The 17745-nt window shown below is 43.3% G+C and overlaps 2 protein-coding genes across 2 annotated transcripts in view; both read left to right on the forward strand.

Moving 5' to 3' along the window:
- LOC147241938 (uncharacterized) overlaps positions 1–12378 on the forward strand; it is a 179576-nt gene extending 167198 nt beyond the window's left edge. The window contains exons 7-9 of the mRNA XM_086192367.1: positions 11445–11622; positions 11990–12105; positions 12203–12378. Coding sequence (XP_086048493.1) covers positions 11445–11622; positions 11990–12105; positions 12203–12378 — 470 coding nt within the window. The remainder of the gene's footprint in view (positions 1–11444; positions 11623–11989; positions 12106–12202) is intronic.
- A 3890-nt stretch (positions 12379–16268) lies between these two features.
- LOC147241952 (uncharacterized) lies at positions 16269–17269 on the forward strand. Its single transcript, XM_086192319.1, has 2 exons — positions 16269–16966; positions 17050–17269. Exons 1-2 carry the CDS (start codon positions 16446–16448, stop codon positions 17267–17269), a joined length of 741 nt encoding a protein of 246 aa, XP_086048445.1. The 5' UTR covers positions 16269–16445.
- The last annotated feature ends 476 nt before the right edge of the window (positions 17270–17745 follow it).

Genomic DNA, 17745 nt, shown 5'->3' on the forward strand with positions numbered 1-17745 from the left:
TGGTGAACTATTTTTAGAACAGGCCCACGGGTGACTCATGTGGTCCTTGCAGCCGACCTGATGCCCGCGGGCACCATGTTGGTGACCCCTGCACTAGATACTCCCTGAAGAGCGGTGCCCTCTGCCCCTGAGTTGTGGGGTGGCAGAACCTGTATGTTGACTGAGAGGATGAGTGTCGGAGGATTAATGCCCAAACACACATCTCTTATTTTCACAAATAAAGATGCAAATATAATTTCAGAGACACTTGAGCATGACTCAAAGTGACTCTGTGACCAGATGCCGCTGCATGAGAGGTGCACCTGTGGCACGGATGAAAGGTGTGCCAGCAGTTCCACTCAGCCAGCAACAAAAGAGCCAATCTAATTCCCTTTAAAAGCATGCATTGCATACAAACTTATTTTTTTGTATATTTGAAAAGAGCATCCAAACCACCTCCTAACAAGAGAAGCAGATGTTCCCTGCAGTGTGTGCACAGGTGTGACTACAGTCTTGGTGCCAGGGGAAATTCTCTTTCATAGCTTCCATTTATTCATACTTTTCTTACCTTTCAGTGCAACAATTAATTTATTTTGGAGAGTTTTATATTATTTGGGGGCGGTGCAGTGGTACAGTGGTCAGCACTGTCACCTCACAGCAAGAAGGTTCCGAGTTTGAGTCCAGGCTCCAGCACGGGATCTTTCTGTGTGGGTTCTCTCTGGTACTCCAGCTTCCTCCCACAGTCCAAAGACATCAAGAAGGGACGAGGCTGATTGATACTCTAAATTGACTGTAGGTGTAACTGTGAGTGTGAATGGTTGTTCGTCTCTACGTGTTGGTCCTGCCATGGACTGGTGACCTGTCCAGGGTGAACCCCACCTCTCACCTGAAGGCTGCTGGGATAGGCTCCAGAGTTGCCGCAGGACTCTTTTCTGAATTAATTAGCTTGAGGGAGTGATGCTAGCAATGAGCTACACTCCTGCTATTCCCTGTTGTGACCTTTTCACCTGTGTCCACTCTTATACAATCTGGTCTGTGCTTCACTGCCTTGTATTTCCTGCACTTTTAAGTAAATATATGGATAAATTTGACCACAGTTTAAGCAAATATATATGTATGGATTAATCTACAGTTCAAGCAAATATATGAATAAATTTATCTACAAGAGCTATGCCTTCCTTGTATGACGCAGTTTCCACCGATGCAGTTCAAGTTTAGTCTACCACATCAACGCAAAGCACCCAGTCGCAAGTGCAGCCACAGCTAACGTTAGTGGCTAATATGTTAGCAGTTTAGTGACCTACAGCACAGCTCTTTGCCAAACTACACACATGAGCAAGTCTGCAACTGACAGGCTGACGAACGTTCTTGCCAAGTGGATGAAATTCCCTCTCTGCTTATGTTTTATCATTCCAAAGTTTTTTTTTAAGTTCGATGTTCCAGTGCGACTTATTACAACCCCATTTTCTGCTGTGTTCCTCTCTGACTTGACAAAACTGGTTCCTTCCAGAGATAAATCATTTCTCTCTACATATTAGATGAAAAATACACCAAAGCAATTGTCCATGTTAATTTGTGTTTTCTCATCACCTTCAAATTTATTATTAATTCAAACAAAGCAAGACAACACATATAAGAGGAAAGGAAATTGTCAGGATTTTAGGATGTCTCTTATCTGAGGTGACTAAACTGCCAGCTTCAGAAAAGGACTGGTCTTCAGGCACATTAGTTTTAAACTGGTCCAAAAACAAAGACAATGATAAAAGACTGGTCTGGTACCAAATAATGCTTAAATGTAGGTTTATTGTAAAGACAGCAACAATATCCAGAATATTTTAAGAGCCGAAACTTTACAATAGATGATCAGTAATACACCATTTAACCCATATTTTGTCTGTAAGCGCATGAGAGATGCTCACCATAAGCTAAACATTTAGCCGTGCGTATGCTAACTACACTGATTAGCTGCAAAGCTAGGCTAAGAGTCAGATACAACAATTAATGAAATAAAATTCATAAATAAAACCAGTAATTATTGACAAGATGTGAACGCATTACAGGATATCTTGTTGACTGACATCAAAAAGTAATTCCAACAAAAACGCTGTCTTAAAGTATTTCAACTTCATTTAAATTTGCCATGTTCTGCTATGACTGAAGTTCAATGGGAAGGTCCCATTTAGCTCAATATGTTCCTATCATTCTGAGTCAGTGTGAATGAATAGGATAACATTCTGGGTTTTAATGGAAACTTTAACATCGACTTTGTGTTTATTCACTTAGTGGAACAAAGCAACACAACACATAGCCAGGAAGACTTTACTGCCACAAATAACTTCAAACTTTCTGCAACTTTTAAATGTTTCCACAGCATCAAAACTGCTGTACAGCTGTGGCGTTGGAATTTGACAAAAATTATACTTTGGTTCAACTTAAAAACAAAAAACAAAAAAAACATCTTGTTTCAGTTGACATTGTAATTTACAAAGAATAAAGACAGGAACATGATTTTCCTTAAAATTTATTGTGATGTCTTTTTAAAAGTATGCATCCTCTTACAAAACAAAACCCCACTCACAAAAACTGTACAAAAACTACAAACTATGACTTAACAGTGGCATGCCACATATGTGTGTGTGTGTGTGTGTGTGTGTGTGTGTGTGTGTGTGTAGATGGATACATATTTCCATATACTTTATATAAATTGTTCATTGTCTTTAATGAGGGAGAATGATGGAGCATGTTGTCCTGTTACAGATTATTAAATGATTATCACAATGATTTTCTTGAAGATAAAACTGTATTTGTCCCTCAGTGGGGAAATCTAAGGCAGTAAATCTCACTTCACCCACTTGATAATATCCTTCAGGGAACTGAAGGCAACTCTCCCCACCGCTGGGCCCGGTCCTCTGGTGCTGGGTCACATTCCAGGCCAGTCTCCATCTCTTATCGTTTCCTCTTTAACTTTGGTCATAGTGGAGGTACTTGGACATCTTGGCCTTCTTTTTTCTGAGGTGGTACTTGGTTTACAAAGTAAAAAAGACACATACTGCCCTTTTATTTATAATACATGAATCCGTCTGTTGATGATATTCCTAACAAAGGCCCGGGTGAACCTTTTGTGTGAGTTAGTCTGTAGTGATGAGAAAACATGAACTTTCTGAAAGTACCACCAAATGCTGCTCAGCTCCGTGTGATTGCACAATCAAGTCCATGAGTCTCTTTTCCTCTGCAGTGGTCAATGACCTGTTGAATTCAGGCTTCAGTCTTTTGAATGTGTTACATCCGTGTTGCTGAGCTGCTTCATGAATCAGTTTCATGCAGGTATTCCCAATCTTCATAAACAATCAAAACTCATCAGTGAACAAGCAGGAAATCAAATGCAAATCTGGCCAATTTCCCATCACTAACATGAGAATCCATGTTTCTTTGCAACCCCAGGCTCCAGAATTCTTCCTGTGTGAGACATGGAGGCCCTTCTTTCACAATTATTTCCTCACCAGGTCGTCCCTGTCCAGTACGTAATTGAGCTGCAAATAACAGCTATTGGTCAAATGATGGTGTGTGCCATCGCAAAGAATTAATATTTGTACTAATTAGCCCCAGGCTACTGCTGCAACTGAAACTAAAGTAGAAAAACACAATGAAGGTTACAAGTCAGACATGACAGTGCATATTTGAAAATACTAAATCATCAAGGACATGTGCTACGAACCCACTGCCATACAGACAAACAAAATGAAGAATGTGAGACAACAAGAGGGCAGCATGCAGTGGTTCAGCACTGTGGCCTCACAGCAAGGAGGTTACAGGTTCGAGTCCCGGCTCCAGCACAGGATCTTTCTGTGTGGAGTCTGCATGTTCTCCCTGTTCCTGTGTGGGTTATGTCTGGTACTCCAGCTTCCTCCCACCGTCCAAAGACAGGCAACTGGGGACTGATTGGTTCTCCAAATTGACCGTAGGTGTGAATGGTTGTTTGTCTCTATGTGTTGGCCCTGCGATGGGTGAACCCCACATCTCGCCCGTAGACTCTGGGATGGGCTCCCTTACCAAGAATAAGCGAAAGACAATGGATGGATGGACATGACAATGCCCCCGCTTGGGTTGGTTTGAGTAGCAACCTTTCTGGTTCTCTTACATTCATGTGTGTTGCTCGTCCACGTGCAAAGTCATACATCACAATATTTGGCAAATGTTTCCAAGACAGCAGGTGTTCTGTCCTTAATGCGTTCCACGCGTATATCGACAGAAAACTAAACGCTCCACTCCAAACAAGACTCTGGGTCCTGCTTTTGCCAGGTTTATTGTTGAAGTTAAATGTGAAACTAAAAGGAAAATGAACTAATATTAGAATTATGAATATTACGTGTCTTCAGATGCATAAATGATCAAATAAACAATTGTACATCTGTGAGCCATATAAAGCAAACCCTAGCATGGCTAATAGAAATACAAACCTAAAGGGAAACACACATGAACACGTAACTAATAAACATGTAGTCTAATGCTTTACCACTGAAGATGTTAGCAGATGACAATAAAAACCAGTGAGTTACCCAGACAACACAGTTGGCTGACACTTTTCATTGGTGGTTCAGATTTGTGCTCGATGGGATGGGATGAAAATTTGACCTTTGAACAGTAAAAACCATTCAAAAAGCTGTCTTTCTGGGTGCTGACCACGTTGAAGTTCCCTTGATACCCAGCAGAGGGCATGCTGACACTTTCATCACCTTGATCGAAGGTGAACTAAGCTATACTGATATGTTGTTAAGATGGGAACCTGGGGGGACAATGGCAAGCAGAGCTGTCCTGAGTGGACAAACACATCTGAGAAGCATGGAGTGGAAGGAAGAGTGCTGGCTGGCACCACATGGCTGTCTACTTTCTCACATGCAATGTTATTGGCGTTCCTCCTGGACAAGTTTGAGGGCCACATGAAGCTGGTGAATGTTCCGAAAGATCCTGGAAGAGAAATACAGAACACAATCAAGTCAGTCTTAAGTACTCTTGTATTTTTGGGGACGAGACAAATATTTTGTCGTGTGGTATCACTGCAGGTGTACCAGAGTGTTTGGGACCGGTGTTGAACCTCATAGACATGGGAATTTCAAGTTTTTGAGGGAGAAAAAACAGACAGAGGGAGTGATAACGGCCCTCCTGACCTCAGTACCTCATTCCCATCAACCAGATGCTGCACACCAACAACCCACAACAAAACAACCACGAACAACCACAACAACCACTGCTCTACTTCTTCAGGAAGCTGCGGAGAGCTGGACTGGGGAGCTCCATCCTGAGGAATCTCTACTGCTGTGTGGTGGAGAGCGTCCTCTGCACCTGCATCACCGTGTGGCACGGAGCTACACTGCTGCTGAACAGAGGGCTCTGCAGAGGGTGGTCAAGGCTGCACAAAGAACTGTGGGGAGCAGTCTTCCCTCCATCTCAGACCTCTACACCTCATGATGCAAGGGGAGGAGGGCCCTACGCATCATGAAGGACTCCACCCATCCCGCACACAGTCTGTTTTGTCCTCTCCCCTCTGGCAGGTGGTTGAGGAGCATCCAGAGCATCCAGAGCAGGAACACCAGGCTCAGGAACAGTTTCTTCTCTGCAGCTGTCAGACTGCTGAACTTGAGCTGTGCTCTGTAGTCTCCCACCCTCTCCCATCCACAGTGCAATATCTCCTCCTCTAAGTGCAGTATCCCTCAACTTGATACTTGTACATTTCCACTCTTGACTTGTACATATACCTTCTTTCTATTTATATATTTAATTCATATATGTATATATATATATATATATATATATATATATATATATATATAATTCACACACACATATGTATATACTGTATATATAGATATAGATATAGATAAATATCCTTCTGTAAATATCTTGTGTTTGAAATACCTATTTCTGTTCTCTACTCTCTATTATGCTATCTCTGCTATCCCGGGACCTGAGTTCAACTTTCGTACCACCAACATGGAAATGTGAGTGGTATGACAATCAAGATCCTTGAATCCTTGAAAAGGAGCCACCAAAGGCTGTGAGTCATCTGGGTCAGGCTCCTCCTGTTGGACCAGTTCTTTATACAGCCCATCCCTGCAGTTCTAAACTGAGCCAAACCCACATAGCTGCCAAGATAATTGAATAATTGAATCACAGATTCAAACGATCAGAGAACACGGCAACCTGGTTGTTAAAGGTGAGGATTAACTCATTTTCGAGACATGATGTCCATCTACGCTTCTGCTTCTGTCAGCTGTGTTTTATCAACACAAGAATATTTTAACCTTTCAATCAGTCAAACTTGGAAAGAAAAATCTCAAAATCACACAGCAGAATTTCCCTCAGATATCAGAGTCATGGTGCTGAGGGTGGTACTGATCCAGACTCCAGTCCATAGCTGTGAACCTCCCATCACTGATCAAGAAAAACAGCTCCAACCAACTGCCTCATGCATTGAAGTTTAGCTCTTTGAATAAGAAGAGCAGTACAGTTCCACCTGTGTGGTACAGTTCCACCTGTGTGGTACAGTTCCACCTGTGTGGTTCAGTTCCACCTGTGTGGTACAGTTCCACCTGTGTGGTGCAGTTCCACCTGTGTGGTACAGTTCCACCTGTGTGGTTCAGTTCCACCTGTGTGGTACAGTTCCACCTGTGTGGTGCAGTTCCACCTGTGTGGTGCAGTTCCACCTGTGTGGTACAGTTCCATTTGTGTGGTGCAGTTCCACCTGTGTGGTGCAGTTCCACCTGTGTGGTACAGTTCCACCTGTGTGGTGCAGTTCCACCTGTGTGGTGCAGTTCCACCTGTGTGGTACAGTCCTGTGTGGTACAGTTCCATTTGTGTGGTGCAGTTCCACCTGTGTGGTACAGACCTGTGTGGTACAGTTCCATTTGTGTGGTACAGTTCCACCTGTGTGGTGCAGTTCCACCTGTGTGGTAGAGTCTAAAATGAGGGGTCATCACACAGCATGTTTGAAGGCACTGCAGCATAAACAGAGAGCAAACCAGGAGCTGAACCCAACACTTCAACTTGTTCCTGAAAGGTGCTCTTTGTCACACACAGCTTGGTTTGCAGAACTGAGAACGGACCAAAACACTGCTACAAACTTTGCAAATCATGCTGCTTACTCCTCAGACCAACCCCACAACACCACTGACCCTTGATCTGGTGTGTCGGATCCAGGTCAAACAGGGTGGAGAGTCTATAAATGAGAGCAGCGAGAGCAGAGGTAAGAGGTGCTCAGGCCCTGACTTCACAAGAGGCTTTTGGCAGCAGGACATCACAGAGGAATGAAACACAGAGATGGAAGGAAGCGTCAGCAGCCATGAATGCTGAAAACCCTTCAGGTTCACAGCAGAGCTGGAAATCCACAGAGAACAGATACCATGACAACACCTGAGGCTCTGTGGTGAGCTCTGTGAAGATGACAGAGGGAAGTGAGATCAGAGGGCCACCAGGGCTGTTAGGAGGGATAGATAGATGATAGATAGATGATAGACAGATAGTGTAGTAGCACAATGTATGGCCATATATCCAAAATTTATTATTCTTTACATTAAACATTAAATTTACATTACAAAATCATCATCTCCCTGTTTGGAGTTGTTATTGAGAAGATATCGATGTCCCGGGAATTACTCCCATGTTTGGAAATGTTACCGGGAGGATGTTAATGTCACCAAGAAGTAGTTAATGTTCCGAGGAGTTCGTTGCACCACAACAATGTCAGTAGCCAAGACACACACGCACACGCACACACACACGCACACACACACACACACACATACACACACACACACATACACACACACACACACACACACTTGTAATCAAAACACACACCTCTTTGACTATAAAGACAGGTTGATGAGATGTGAGAGGGGGGCTTTCCTCAACATGGGCAACTTCTGTTTCTCTGTGTTATAGAACTTGTGAGACTTTGAGAATAAAACCCGTCGGCTGTACTCTATCTCTTTCTCTGGTCTATTCTTACATTTTTGTCACTTTGTGACTGGTTGAGGTTCCGATCGAATCCTCTATAATAGATGAATGGATAGATAGATAGATGATAGATAATAGATAGATATATAAATAGACAGAAAGGTAGATAGATAGATGGATAGATAAATAGATAGATAGATAGATAGATAGATAGGTAGATTGACAGATGGATAATAGATAGATATATAAATAGACAGAAAGGTAGATAGATAGATAGATAGATAGATGGATAGATAGATAGAAAGATGATAGATAATAGATAGATATATAAATAGACAGAAAGGTAGATAGATAGATAGATAGATAGATAGATAGATAGATGATAGATAATAGATAGATTGATAGATAGATAGATAGATAAATAGATGGATAGATAGATAGACAGAAAGGTAGATAGAGAGATAGATAGACAGACAGACAGATAGATAGATAGATAGACAGAAAGGTAGATAGATAGATAGATAGATAGATAGACAGACAGACAGATAGATAGATAGACAGAAAGGTAGATAGAGAGATAGATAGATAGACAGAAAGACAGATAGATAGATAGATAGATAGACAGATAGATAGATAGATAGATAGATAGATAGATAGATAGACAGACAGACAGATAGATAGATAGATAGATAGACAGAAAGGTAGATAGAGAGATAGATAGATAGACAGACAGACAGATAGATAGATAGATAGATAGACAGATAGATAGATAGATAGATAGATAGACAGGCAGACAGACAGATAGATAGATAGATAGATAGATAGATAGATAGATAGATAGATAGACATACCGATAGATAGACAGATAGATAGATAGACAGACAGAAAGGTAGATAGATAGACAGACAGAAAAGTAGACAGATAGATCGATAGATAGATAGATAGATAGATAGATAGACAGATAGATGGATAGATAGATAGACAGAGAGATAGATAGACAGATAGACAGATAGATAGATAGATAGATAGATAGATAGATAGATAGATAGATAGATAGATAGATAGATAGATAGATAGATAGATGGAGTGATGGTGGATGGATGCAAGGACGGATCGTCCTCATCCTTGCTAACCTTGTTTCACCTCATGTCTTCATTTCTTGGTAATTGGGTCAACCTGAGGTCACCATTATTCCTCACCAGTCGCTCCAGTAATTACTGACTATATAGTTCACCTGCCTGTTTAATTGTGGACCACAGCATTCCTCCTGGCAGCAGACGCGATAAAAGCTCAGACCCGTTTGCCTTTGGGACAGAACACCAGACAGAAGCCTTCACCAGACACCACTAACACAGCTCCCTCAGACTTTGGTGAGTTTGTCTGTGTATTTTTGCTCCGAGCTTCTCAGTGGATGTGGGCAGCTTTTACTCTGTAGTTGCACTGGTGAACATCTCTCCAAGAGCAGCACTTGCAGCTCCGTCTTATTGTGTGTTTGAAACAGGATCAATACTTCTCGATACAGACCTTCCTTTCTGTACTTTCATTATATTTTTAAAGCCAGCAGTTGAAACCGGATAAATTACCACGTTTTCTTCTCTTATTTATTTCTACTAATAAATATTTCTTGGTTCCAGGGTGAGACGTGACCTGCAACCATGACCAAACTGGTAGGCTTTCATATTTTCCCCCTTGGCTGTTTGACTCTGGAGGTGTCAGTGTTGGTCAGGGTCCACTGAGCTTGTGTTCAACTGTCTCCTACAGATCAGCGTCGCCGTGATCCTGCTGCTCGGTAAATTGGTTTTCATCAGCAGACAAAATGATGAGGACCAAACCTAACTTGTCTCGTGCTGTTAGATGGTATCATACACACATGTACTCACTGTGATGGTGAAAGAAAACACAGAGTGAGAAAATGTACTCTAAAATAAGTAGTTTCATGATAAATTTTGCATTAAATTAGCATTAAAATCCCAGTCTCAATCCAGTCAATATTGCCAGTGTCAACAGAGAACCTCCACACTCAAATATTCTGATGTTTTCATTCCTCAGGAGCCGCTGGATTGGCTAATGCAGGTCAGCAGACTATCTAATGTACTATCATGTATATCAATAAACTATCGTCCATCAGGCTTGATGAGTGTCAACTGCTGTTGGGAAAAGATTTAGCAGTAAAATGGGGGGGGGTGGGTTTCATCATCAATGCAGTGCAACAGTGGTCTCAGAGTTCAGATATGTGACTCTGGTCAAGGGGCTTCTTCTGTCGACATTCTTCTCACTACTGGGAATGGATTCTGGTTGGGAGGCGTCCTCCAGTGGGGGCGTCCCATCATTTTGGGATCATTGTCACTTGTCCATCATAGGACATGGACTTCATACGGTGACAGAAGTCAGTATGACATTGGTCTAACGGGCAACTGTTCCTGCTCCTGTGTAGAGTGTGGAGGCTCCATCAAGCTGAACTACGGTGATCCTCCAGGGTACATAAGTACACCCAACTACCCTCAGGAGTACACCGCTGATTTGGACTGTATCTGGGTCATCAGTGTGCCCAGCGGCAACAAAGTCCAGATTGATTTTGAGGACGCGTTCGACGTTGAGCCTGAGAGCAGGTAGCTACGTAGCTCTTTGTCTTTCCATTTCTGTCAGTGTGCTGCAGGGGAAACTGAATGTGTTCTTTATTTTCCATCAATGAGAATTCTCCTCACAGCTTTCTAATGTCATTATATGAATATTATGTTCTCTTATGTGTGCTTCTCAGGTGTACATACGATGCTTTGGAGCTGTATGATGGCTCAACCTCTAACAACCTAATTACCCGGTTATGTGGAGACACCCTGCCATTGACCCAAATGTCAACAGGGCCCTCCATGACACTCAGGTTCTACTCAGACAGCACGATCCATCACAAAGGCTTCAAAGCAAAGTACTCCATAGGTAGGCAAGAAGACACTCTCTCATCCAGACACACACACACACACACACACACACACACACACACACACACACACACACACACACTCTGAGAGTCCACACTCATGCTTCAGGGACACTGACACACTGAGATGTGCTTCAACCTCCAGTAAAACTATTGTTACAGCAAGAGCAGAACAGCTGGAAGAGGCTGCTTCTGCTTCTGTTGTTGGTGTCTGGTGTTCATTCAGGCTGTGCTTCAGATTCACTGATGTTCATGAGCTCTGAGTGAAGACTGTTCAACTGATGGTCCCATGAACTTTATCACTCATTTTCTGATTCATGTTTTCTCATGCAGGAGCTTCTGAGTCAGATGCTGGTAAGTAGACTGTTTCTATCATGCTGATAGCTCCCTCATGCTCCCTCCACACAAACATGACACTAAAAGTGTTTGCAGGCAGACTGAAATCAAACTCAGACATACGGAGGACACCCGAAGAGCTGGATGTGGCCCACAGGCCAGGCGTAGCTCGTGCCCTCAGCATCTCCTATGCCATGTAATCTTCGGCTGATCTCAAACTTGTATTTCTACTTCTCCTCCCTCCCAGAATGCTGGACTAAATGGTTTGATCGAGACAACCCAAATAGACGGGGAGACTTTGAGACTCTTGCATTTCTCCATCAAGAATATCCTGGGAAAATCTGTGAGACTCCCCTTCAGATTGAGGTCCAAACTACATCTGGGGCCAGCGTTGATACAACAGGGGACACGATTGACACGTGAGTACTGCATGCACTGTGAATTGATGCTTTTCTGACCACTTTACCTCAGAAAGTATGCAAATGCATCTCTTATGTTTCTGAGTCTTTGTTATTGTACCCCTGCTGGGTACCACCATAAACAACCTCATGCATAAGCAGTGAGCTGCTAAAGCAAACGGGTCACAGCCGTATCCTAGCAGACAGCAGCAGCGAGACAGCGCACTAAATCACAGGTCCTTACTGACCGCTTCATGTCACAGTTCGGACTTTTTTGGTGGAAGATAAAACAGCTGGTTATTACCCTAAAAACATCAGGCCAAACCCCTCAGACAGCAGAGTTGTCAGTCCATCAACCGTCCTGACTGAACTTTGGTTCCTTCTGCAGATCTGACACAACCACTGGATTCATCTGTAGAAACTCTGACCAGAAGCCGGGACGCTGCAGTGATTATAAAGTTCGCTTCCAGTGCTCACGCAACTTCTGCTGCAGAGAAGGGAATTGTGAGTACATGAATCCTTTGAAGCATCACTAGATAATTTGTGTTTAATTAGTAGTAGACGAAGTTAGGTTCCATCCTCTTGTTTGGTTTCTGTCTAGTGTGCTGGACCAACTGGTACGACTCAGATGATCCTGATGGAAGAGGGGACAGGGAGCATTTGAGTGTGCTGCAGGACAAGTATCCTGGAGAAATCTGTGACAGCCCTCAGGAAATCGAAGCCATGACTGTTGACGGAACCCCAGCTGGACGGACAAACCAGAGCTTCAAACAGTAAGTTGACTTGTTGGAAAACAGTACTGACTTCAGCGTCATCAGCACTGTATATCTAATCACAGACCTGTAGTCGCCCTCAGCTAATCAATGCCTTTCATCATGGTAAGTTTCAACTCTTAGGAACCTGATAGAATAAAATACACCATCTGATCAGAAGAAGGCCAACTCTTTGAAGGGCCAAGGGGAGAGAAGACGTAAACATTTAACTACGTCCAGGTCTGACAAACATCTAAAGTGATCATGAGTTGCTTGTCAGCATGGAAGGCAAAACCATCTAACAACAGTGCTGAGTCTGATTCAGTGGCGAAAGGACTATCTGGTGAACCCATCCGGCAAAGTGAGTGTGGTGCACGGTAACTACAGGATTCATGGAGCCCAGGTTGATGTTAGGGAGGAAGGAAAGTCCAGGATGTTAATGGAACTGAGGTGGCTTACATTCAGGGAATTTTTTTCAAATTTTCACTGTTTCTTAGTGAAACAGAAATCAGAAAACACTGCAAGGTGTGTGCGTTTCAGAGAAGACGAGTGCACCAATGACTAACTAGCTTAAACACTTTTCCAGCTTCAGTCCAACTGAGGGGCTGGTCTGTTGGCATGACGATCAACAGCCGGGAATAAGGTGTTATGACTACAAAGTCCGCTTTGGATGCCAGTGCCCCATGAGTGCTGCTGCCACCAGCTCCATGAAGACACCAAGACTCCAAGAGAAATCATAAATTCAGATCCTCGGGGACTTCATTGCTATTACTTATGTTTCCTCTTCCTATGATCTACAGTAATCAAACCTGTTCATAAAGACATTAAGGTAGACAGCATGTTTGGGGTTCTGGGAATAGCATGGAACTTTGAATCCAAGTGAAATCTAACATTTAAGTTATAATTCTGTAGAATTCATAATTAGAATAAAGCTGCACAGTTTTCAAAATAAGTTGTGATTGTTTTGACGAAGATTGTGATGTGATTTGGGACATTAGCGGGAACGTTAACGGGATTATAACCCACAATTAGCCTGCAGGAAATCTTGTGCCTTAGTGGGATTTGGAAATAGCAGTAGACCTTGTTGGGATTTCAGTCCAAGTTGGATTAACTTCAGAACACTCATCTGCTGGACCTGTGACTTGTGATATGAAAACTGATGAATGTCTTAAAAACATGTTTCCAGAGAAATAGTTATTTTTTTAATCTCAGGGGCATTTTCTGCTGATTAATGTTGAGGTGCTGTTTGCTAAGTAGAACGGTGGATTGTTAATCATGATGAAAAGAATCATTGTTGTCTCATTTGTATATTGACTTAATCCTGCGCTGTCCTTGGATTGTCTCTGGAATACCTTCTGCGAATACAAAGAAATGTTCATGCTGAGGATTTTGTCTTGTGTCTTTGCATTTCTCTCCCTTGAGCTAAATGTACCCTGCAAACACTGAAGCTCTTGCGTCGACTGGCAGCTTTTCCAGACTGTCCAGGAATGACATAAACATGCACCAAGAGTCTACTTCAAAGCAGCTACACATTACATTATGTTAATGATTCCTGCTAGTGAAAACGTGTAAAGCACGAAACAAGATACACCCACTAGGGCAGGTACAATAAGCACATCATCAGATAATTAGCCCTGTAAAGCCTGAACTATGAAATAATTGACAGAAAATTCCAATTCTCAGAAATTGGAGCCTTTAATGGTCCTTCTGAACAAACTAACATTTTTTTCTCAAATATCAATTTCCATATGTGAGTTTCAATTTGATACATCCAACCACAAGGCTCAAAGTTTCATTTTTTTTAAACAAACAAAAACATGTTGTGGCGAGCGGGGGGTACTAGTCAAAGGCAAATCACAGTAAAAAAAAAATTAAACAAGACAACGCCACCCTGGGAGTTTCACCCAGGGAATTTAAATACTATAATATCAGAGTTAAGGCACTCCGGTTCGTTAACCCTGAAAGCAGGAGACGTGGTTCAGGTACAAAAAAAAAAGTTTTATTTGTTATAATACTTTAAAATTTAGATCACGTTTAAAACTCCATACAAGACACTGGGCAAGGTGAGGGGAAATAGGGAAGCCGCTCAGAGCTGAGGCTACCAGGGTGGACTGGGCCACGAGGGCAATTTGGGAGCCCAAAAAAAAGGTCACCCCATACACACGTGGCACTATCACACAGAAAATGCAGTTCATACACACACTCACAAGTGTTATTTAAGTGCACAAACCAAACGGGGGGTGAACAACACAGGACACGGGAAAGGGGATCACACCACCTGCGACACCCATTCCACCACCTTTGGGGCCTTCAGCTCCTGGGGAAATAAGGAGAAAACCAAACTATATTGATGGGAAGATCCCAAACAAAATTACTTAAATTACTAATTGAACTCAGGATATATAAATGAAATCAAAATAATTTTTAACACTACCCAAAACAATATGGCCTACAAGATATGGTCAAACAAAGTAGATATAGACTACGCAAAATAACTGGAATGAAATGATAAAGTAATTGACTAATCAATCACAAAATACCCACAAAACAGAATGAAACTAATCAAATCAAGCCACTCAAAGGAAGCGATACTGAAATCAAACAACCCAATAACAAAAAAGAAAATGGTAATTCACTGATTGAACACAAGATAACTGAAATGAAGAAAATAAATGAGTTAATTTATCAAAAAAAAGTCCTCACTGAATGAAATATGACAAAAGATAAGTTAATCAAACAGACAAATGAAAACTAACCACCTTTAACCACACATATAAATTATGGGAATTGGACTGCACCAGCCAGAACCCACAGCAACAGATGACAGGTGTAGGTGTGAGACACCACGTGGCTGGCGTGAACTTCAGCCAAGCGTGGACCACGGTGGCAAGGCAAAACACAGGCAGAATCCGATCGTGGCAAAGCAGCAGTGTTTCTTTAGGGCCTTGCGATATCCACTGTACCTCCCAGCAATCTTACACCGCGGCTCCTGCAATAAATAAACACTAATCTGAGTAAACTAAATACACAAAAAAAGAATGGCGTGGCGTCTTCATACCACTCATGCGAGCTCGCTGCGTGCGCCACATGAGAGGAGAGCACAGAGTGATCAGCAGAACTACTGTTCAAAGATACATCTTGCGGATACGCAAGGACACATCATCAGTGATGTTGTATCCTGGGATCATTGGGGGTTTCAGGTCTTTCAACATCAGACCCCCTCAGCCAAGGCAACCTGACCGGGGTGATCAATCCCTGGCTTATGCGCCTCCGGGATCGCGTTCTTCAGCACTCCAGTCCAACAAAGAGTCCAATTTAGCAGCCAGCCAATCGGCGGCTCGCTTTAGCCAGCAGATGATTTGATTGGTCGACGGCATCCGGCTACCTTTTTCCTGGTGCGCTCGGCGTTTTCCGTCACTGTTCTTCTGCGACTCCGACAGGTAAGCCTCGCTGCGCTCTTCCTTGCCCTACAAAGACCAGAAACTTCACAAAAACTTTACCACGCCGAATGACGGACTTTGTGGTGTCTTCTCCTTGATATTTCTTGCGACTGTTTGCACTTTTTCACACCGAATGACGAACTACTTGGCGTTGTTATTTCTTGAGACTGTTTGGAGCTTTGCGGCTTCTGCGAGCGGACTTCGCGCTGTACGTTTGCACAAACGCAGGAATGGAAAAAAAAAATGAGACTTGTTATCGGTTCCATGCAAACGTCCTTCTTGAAGCAATAAACACCACATATTTATGTCGGTGTCGTGTCCGAACGTGTAGCTCCCGTTTGTGTGTCTTAACGTGGACGGAAGTACGGCGTTTTCCGCCGCCATGGACGCCAACAGTTCCGCTATATTTAATTATTTATATATATATATATATATATATATATATATATATATATATATATTTTTTTTTAATCTGTTGATGAATATACATTGCTCATTATACTTGAAGGAATGAATGAGGCAGGCGCTGTGTGGCAAAGAGTGCATTTTCTGTAGTTTGTGCTTGTGCGTGTGTGTGTGCGCGCGCCCGCGTGCGTGCGTTTGATTACAGGCGTCATGCTAAAAGAGGGTGTTTTGCGTGACTCTTTGCATAATGGATTACAAACCCGTATTCCGATTTCACGGAGCTACGTCCAGCGAGCTCACCCTGGCTCCAATGCCTGCAGCGAGATGGCTGGCCCAAGCTGGGAAAGCGAAGGTCACGCAGGTCAAGAAGCCCGACCTGGTGAGGGAGGAGGCGAAGACCCGTGTGCTCCAGGCCGGAGGTGACCCTGGTTGCTTCCAGCTGGTGCTCAGTGAGATCGAGCTCCAGTTTGGCAAATACCAGGGGCAGACGTTCAAGTGGCTCCTGAGCAACGACGTGGGCTACGCCAGCAGCCTTCTGGTTGCTCACCTGCAGGAGAGGGACAGCGAGTCGCTCCTGGCCGGAAACAAGGACGCCCTCGCCTCCTACGCTCGTCTCTTCCCAGAAACGGCCGCCACCATCGAGGGGCGTAGGATGTGCGAGGGGCACTCCTCGGTGCGAAGCATGGATGGGGCCGTCGTGGGTTTTGGCGCTCACTCCGGGGTGACCCCGCGGGACGTGTACGACTCCCCCCTTGGCAAAAGGAGATCGTAAGTGTTGCTCTCTTGAGGTGCGTCCAGTTCAAGTGACGGGACGGCCAGGCCTTGACTGTTTTTGGTCTCGCTGTCTGCAGTTATGTGCAGTGGGTGAAGAGGCAGAGGGTGAGGCCTGGGTCGCGTATGTATGTGCTTCAGACATACATACTGGGCAGGGATATGGAAGCTGCAGCACCAGCCTCCTCCCACCAGCAATTCCATCTTGATTTGATCATCATAGGATGGATTTTGGGCTGGACGGCCTCTGACCCCCAGCAGGGAACACTGCACTCTGCCTCCGCATACTTGACAGTCTGACTTAGAACCCATCTGTTAAAACTGCCTTTTATTGAAGTTGTGGTGTTGACCTGCCTCTTAACTTTTTATCAGGATCGCTCAAAAACAACAAGGCCGAATTTCACAAAATCCGACACATACAGGACTTGACAAGACAGCAGAGAGGACTTGAAGTCTCGTCCTGTATGCTGGCTTCACTGCCATGTTAATCTGTGTTGTTGCTGCTATTTTTTATGCATTTCAAGGTGACAATAGTTACCGGTGTTATTGTTTGGATCATCATTGTTGGTGTTCTCCTTTCTTCTATCAAATCCCTCAAAGTATGCTCTCTCTCTTCTCTGTGAAACAGCATCATCTATACGAATGAATGAATGAGTGAATATTTTATTTTCGTGTCTGAACATTGGCATGACCCATCCCACATGGGATTATACAGACAAATTAAATCTAACCAAAAAATAAGGTTCACATTCCGGAAAGTCATATTTACAATCACT

This window comes from Aulostomus chinensis, chromosome 21, assembly GCF_037954235.1.
Source record: "Aulostomus chinensis isolate RoL2024-O1b breed Wild chromosome 21, RoL_Achi_v1.0, whole genome shotgun sequence".
Lineage (NCBI taxonomy): Eukaryota > Metazoa > Chordata > Actinopteri > Syngnathiformes > Aulostomidae > Aulostomus > Aulostomus chinensis.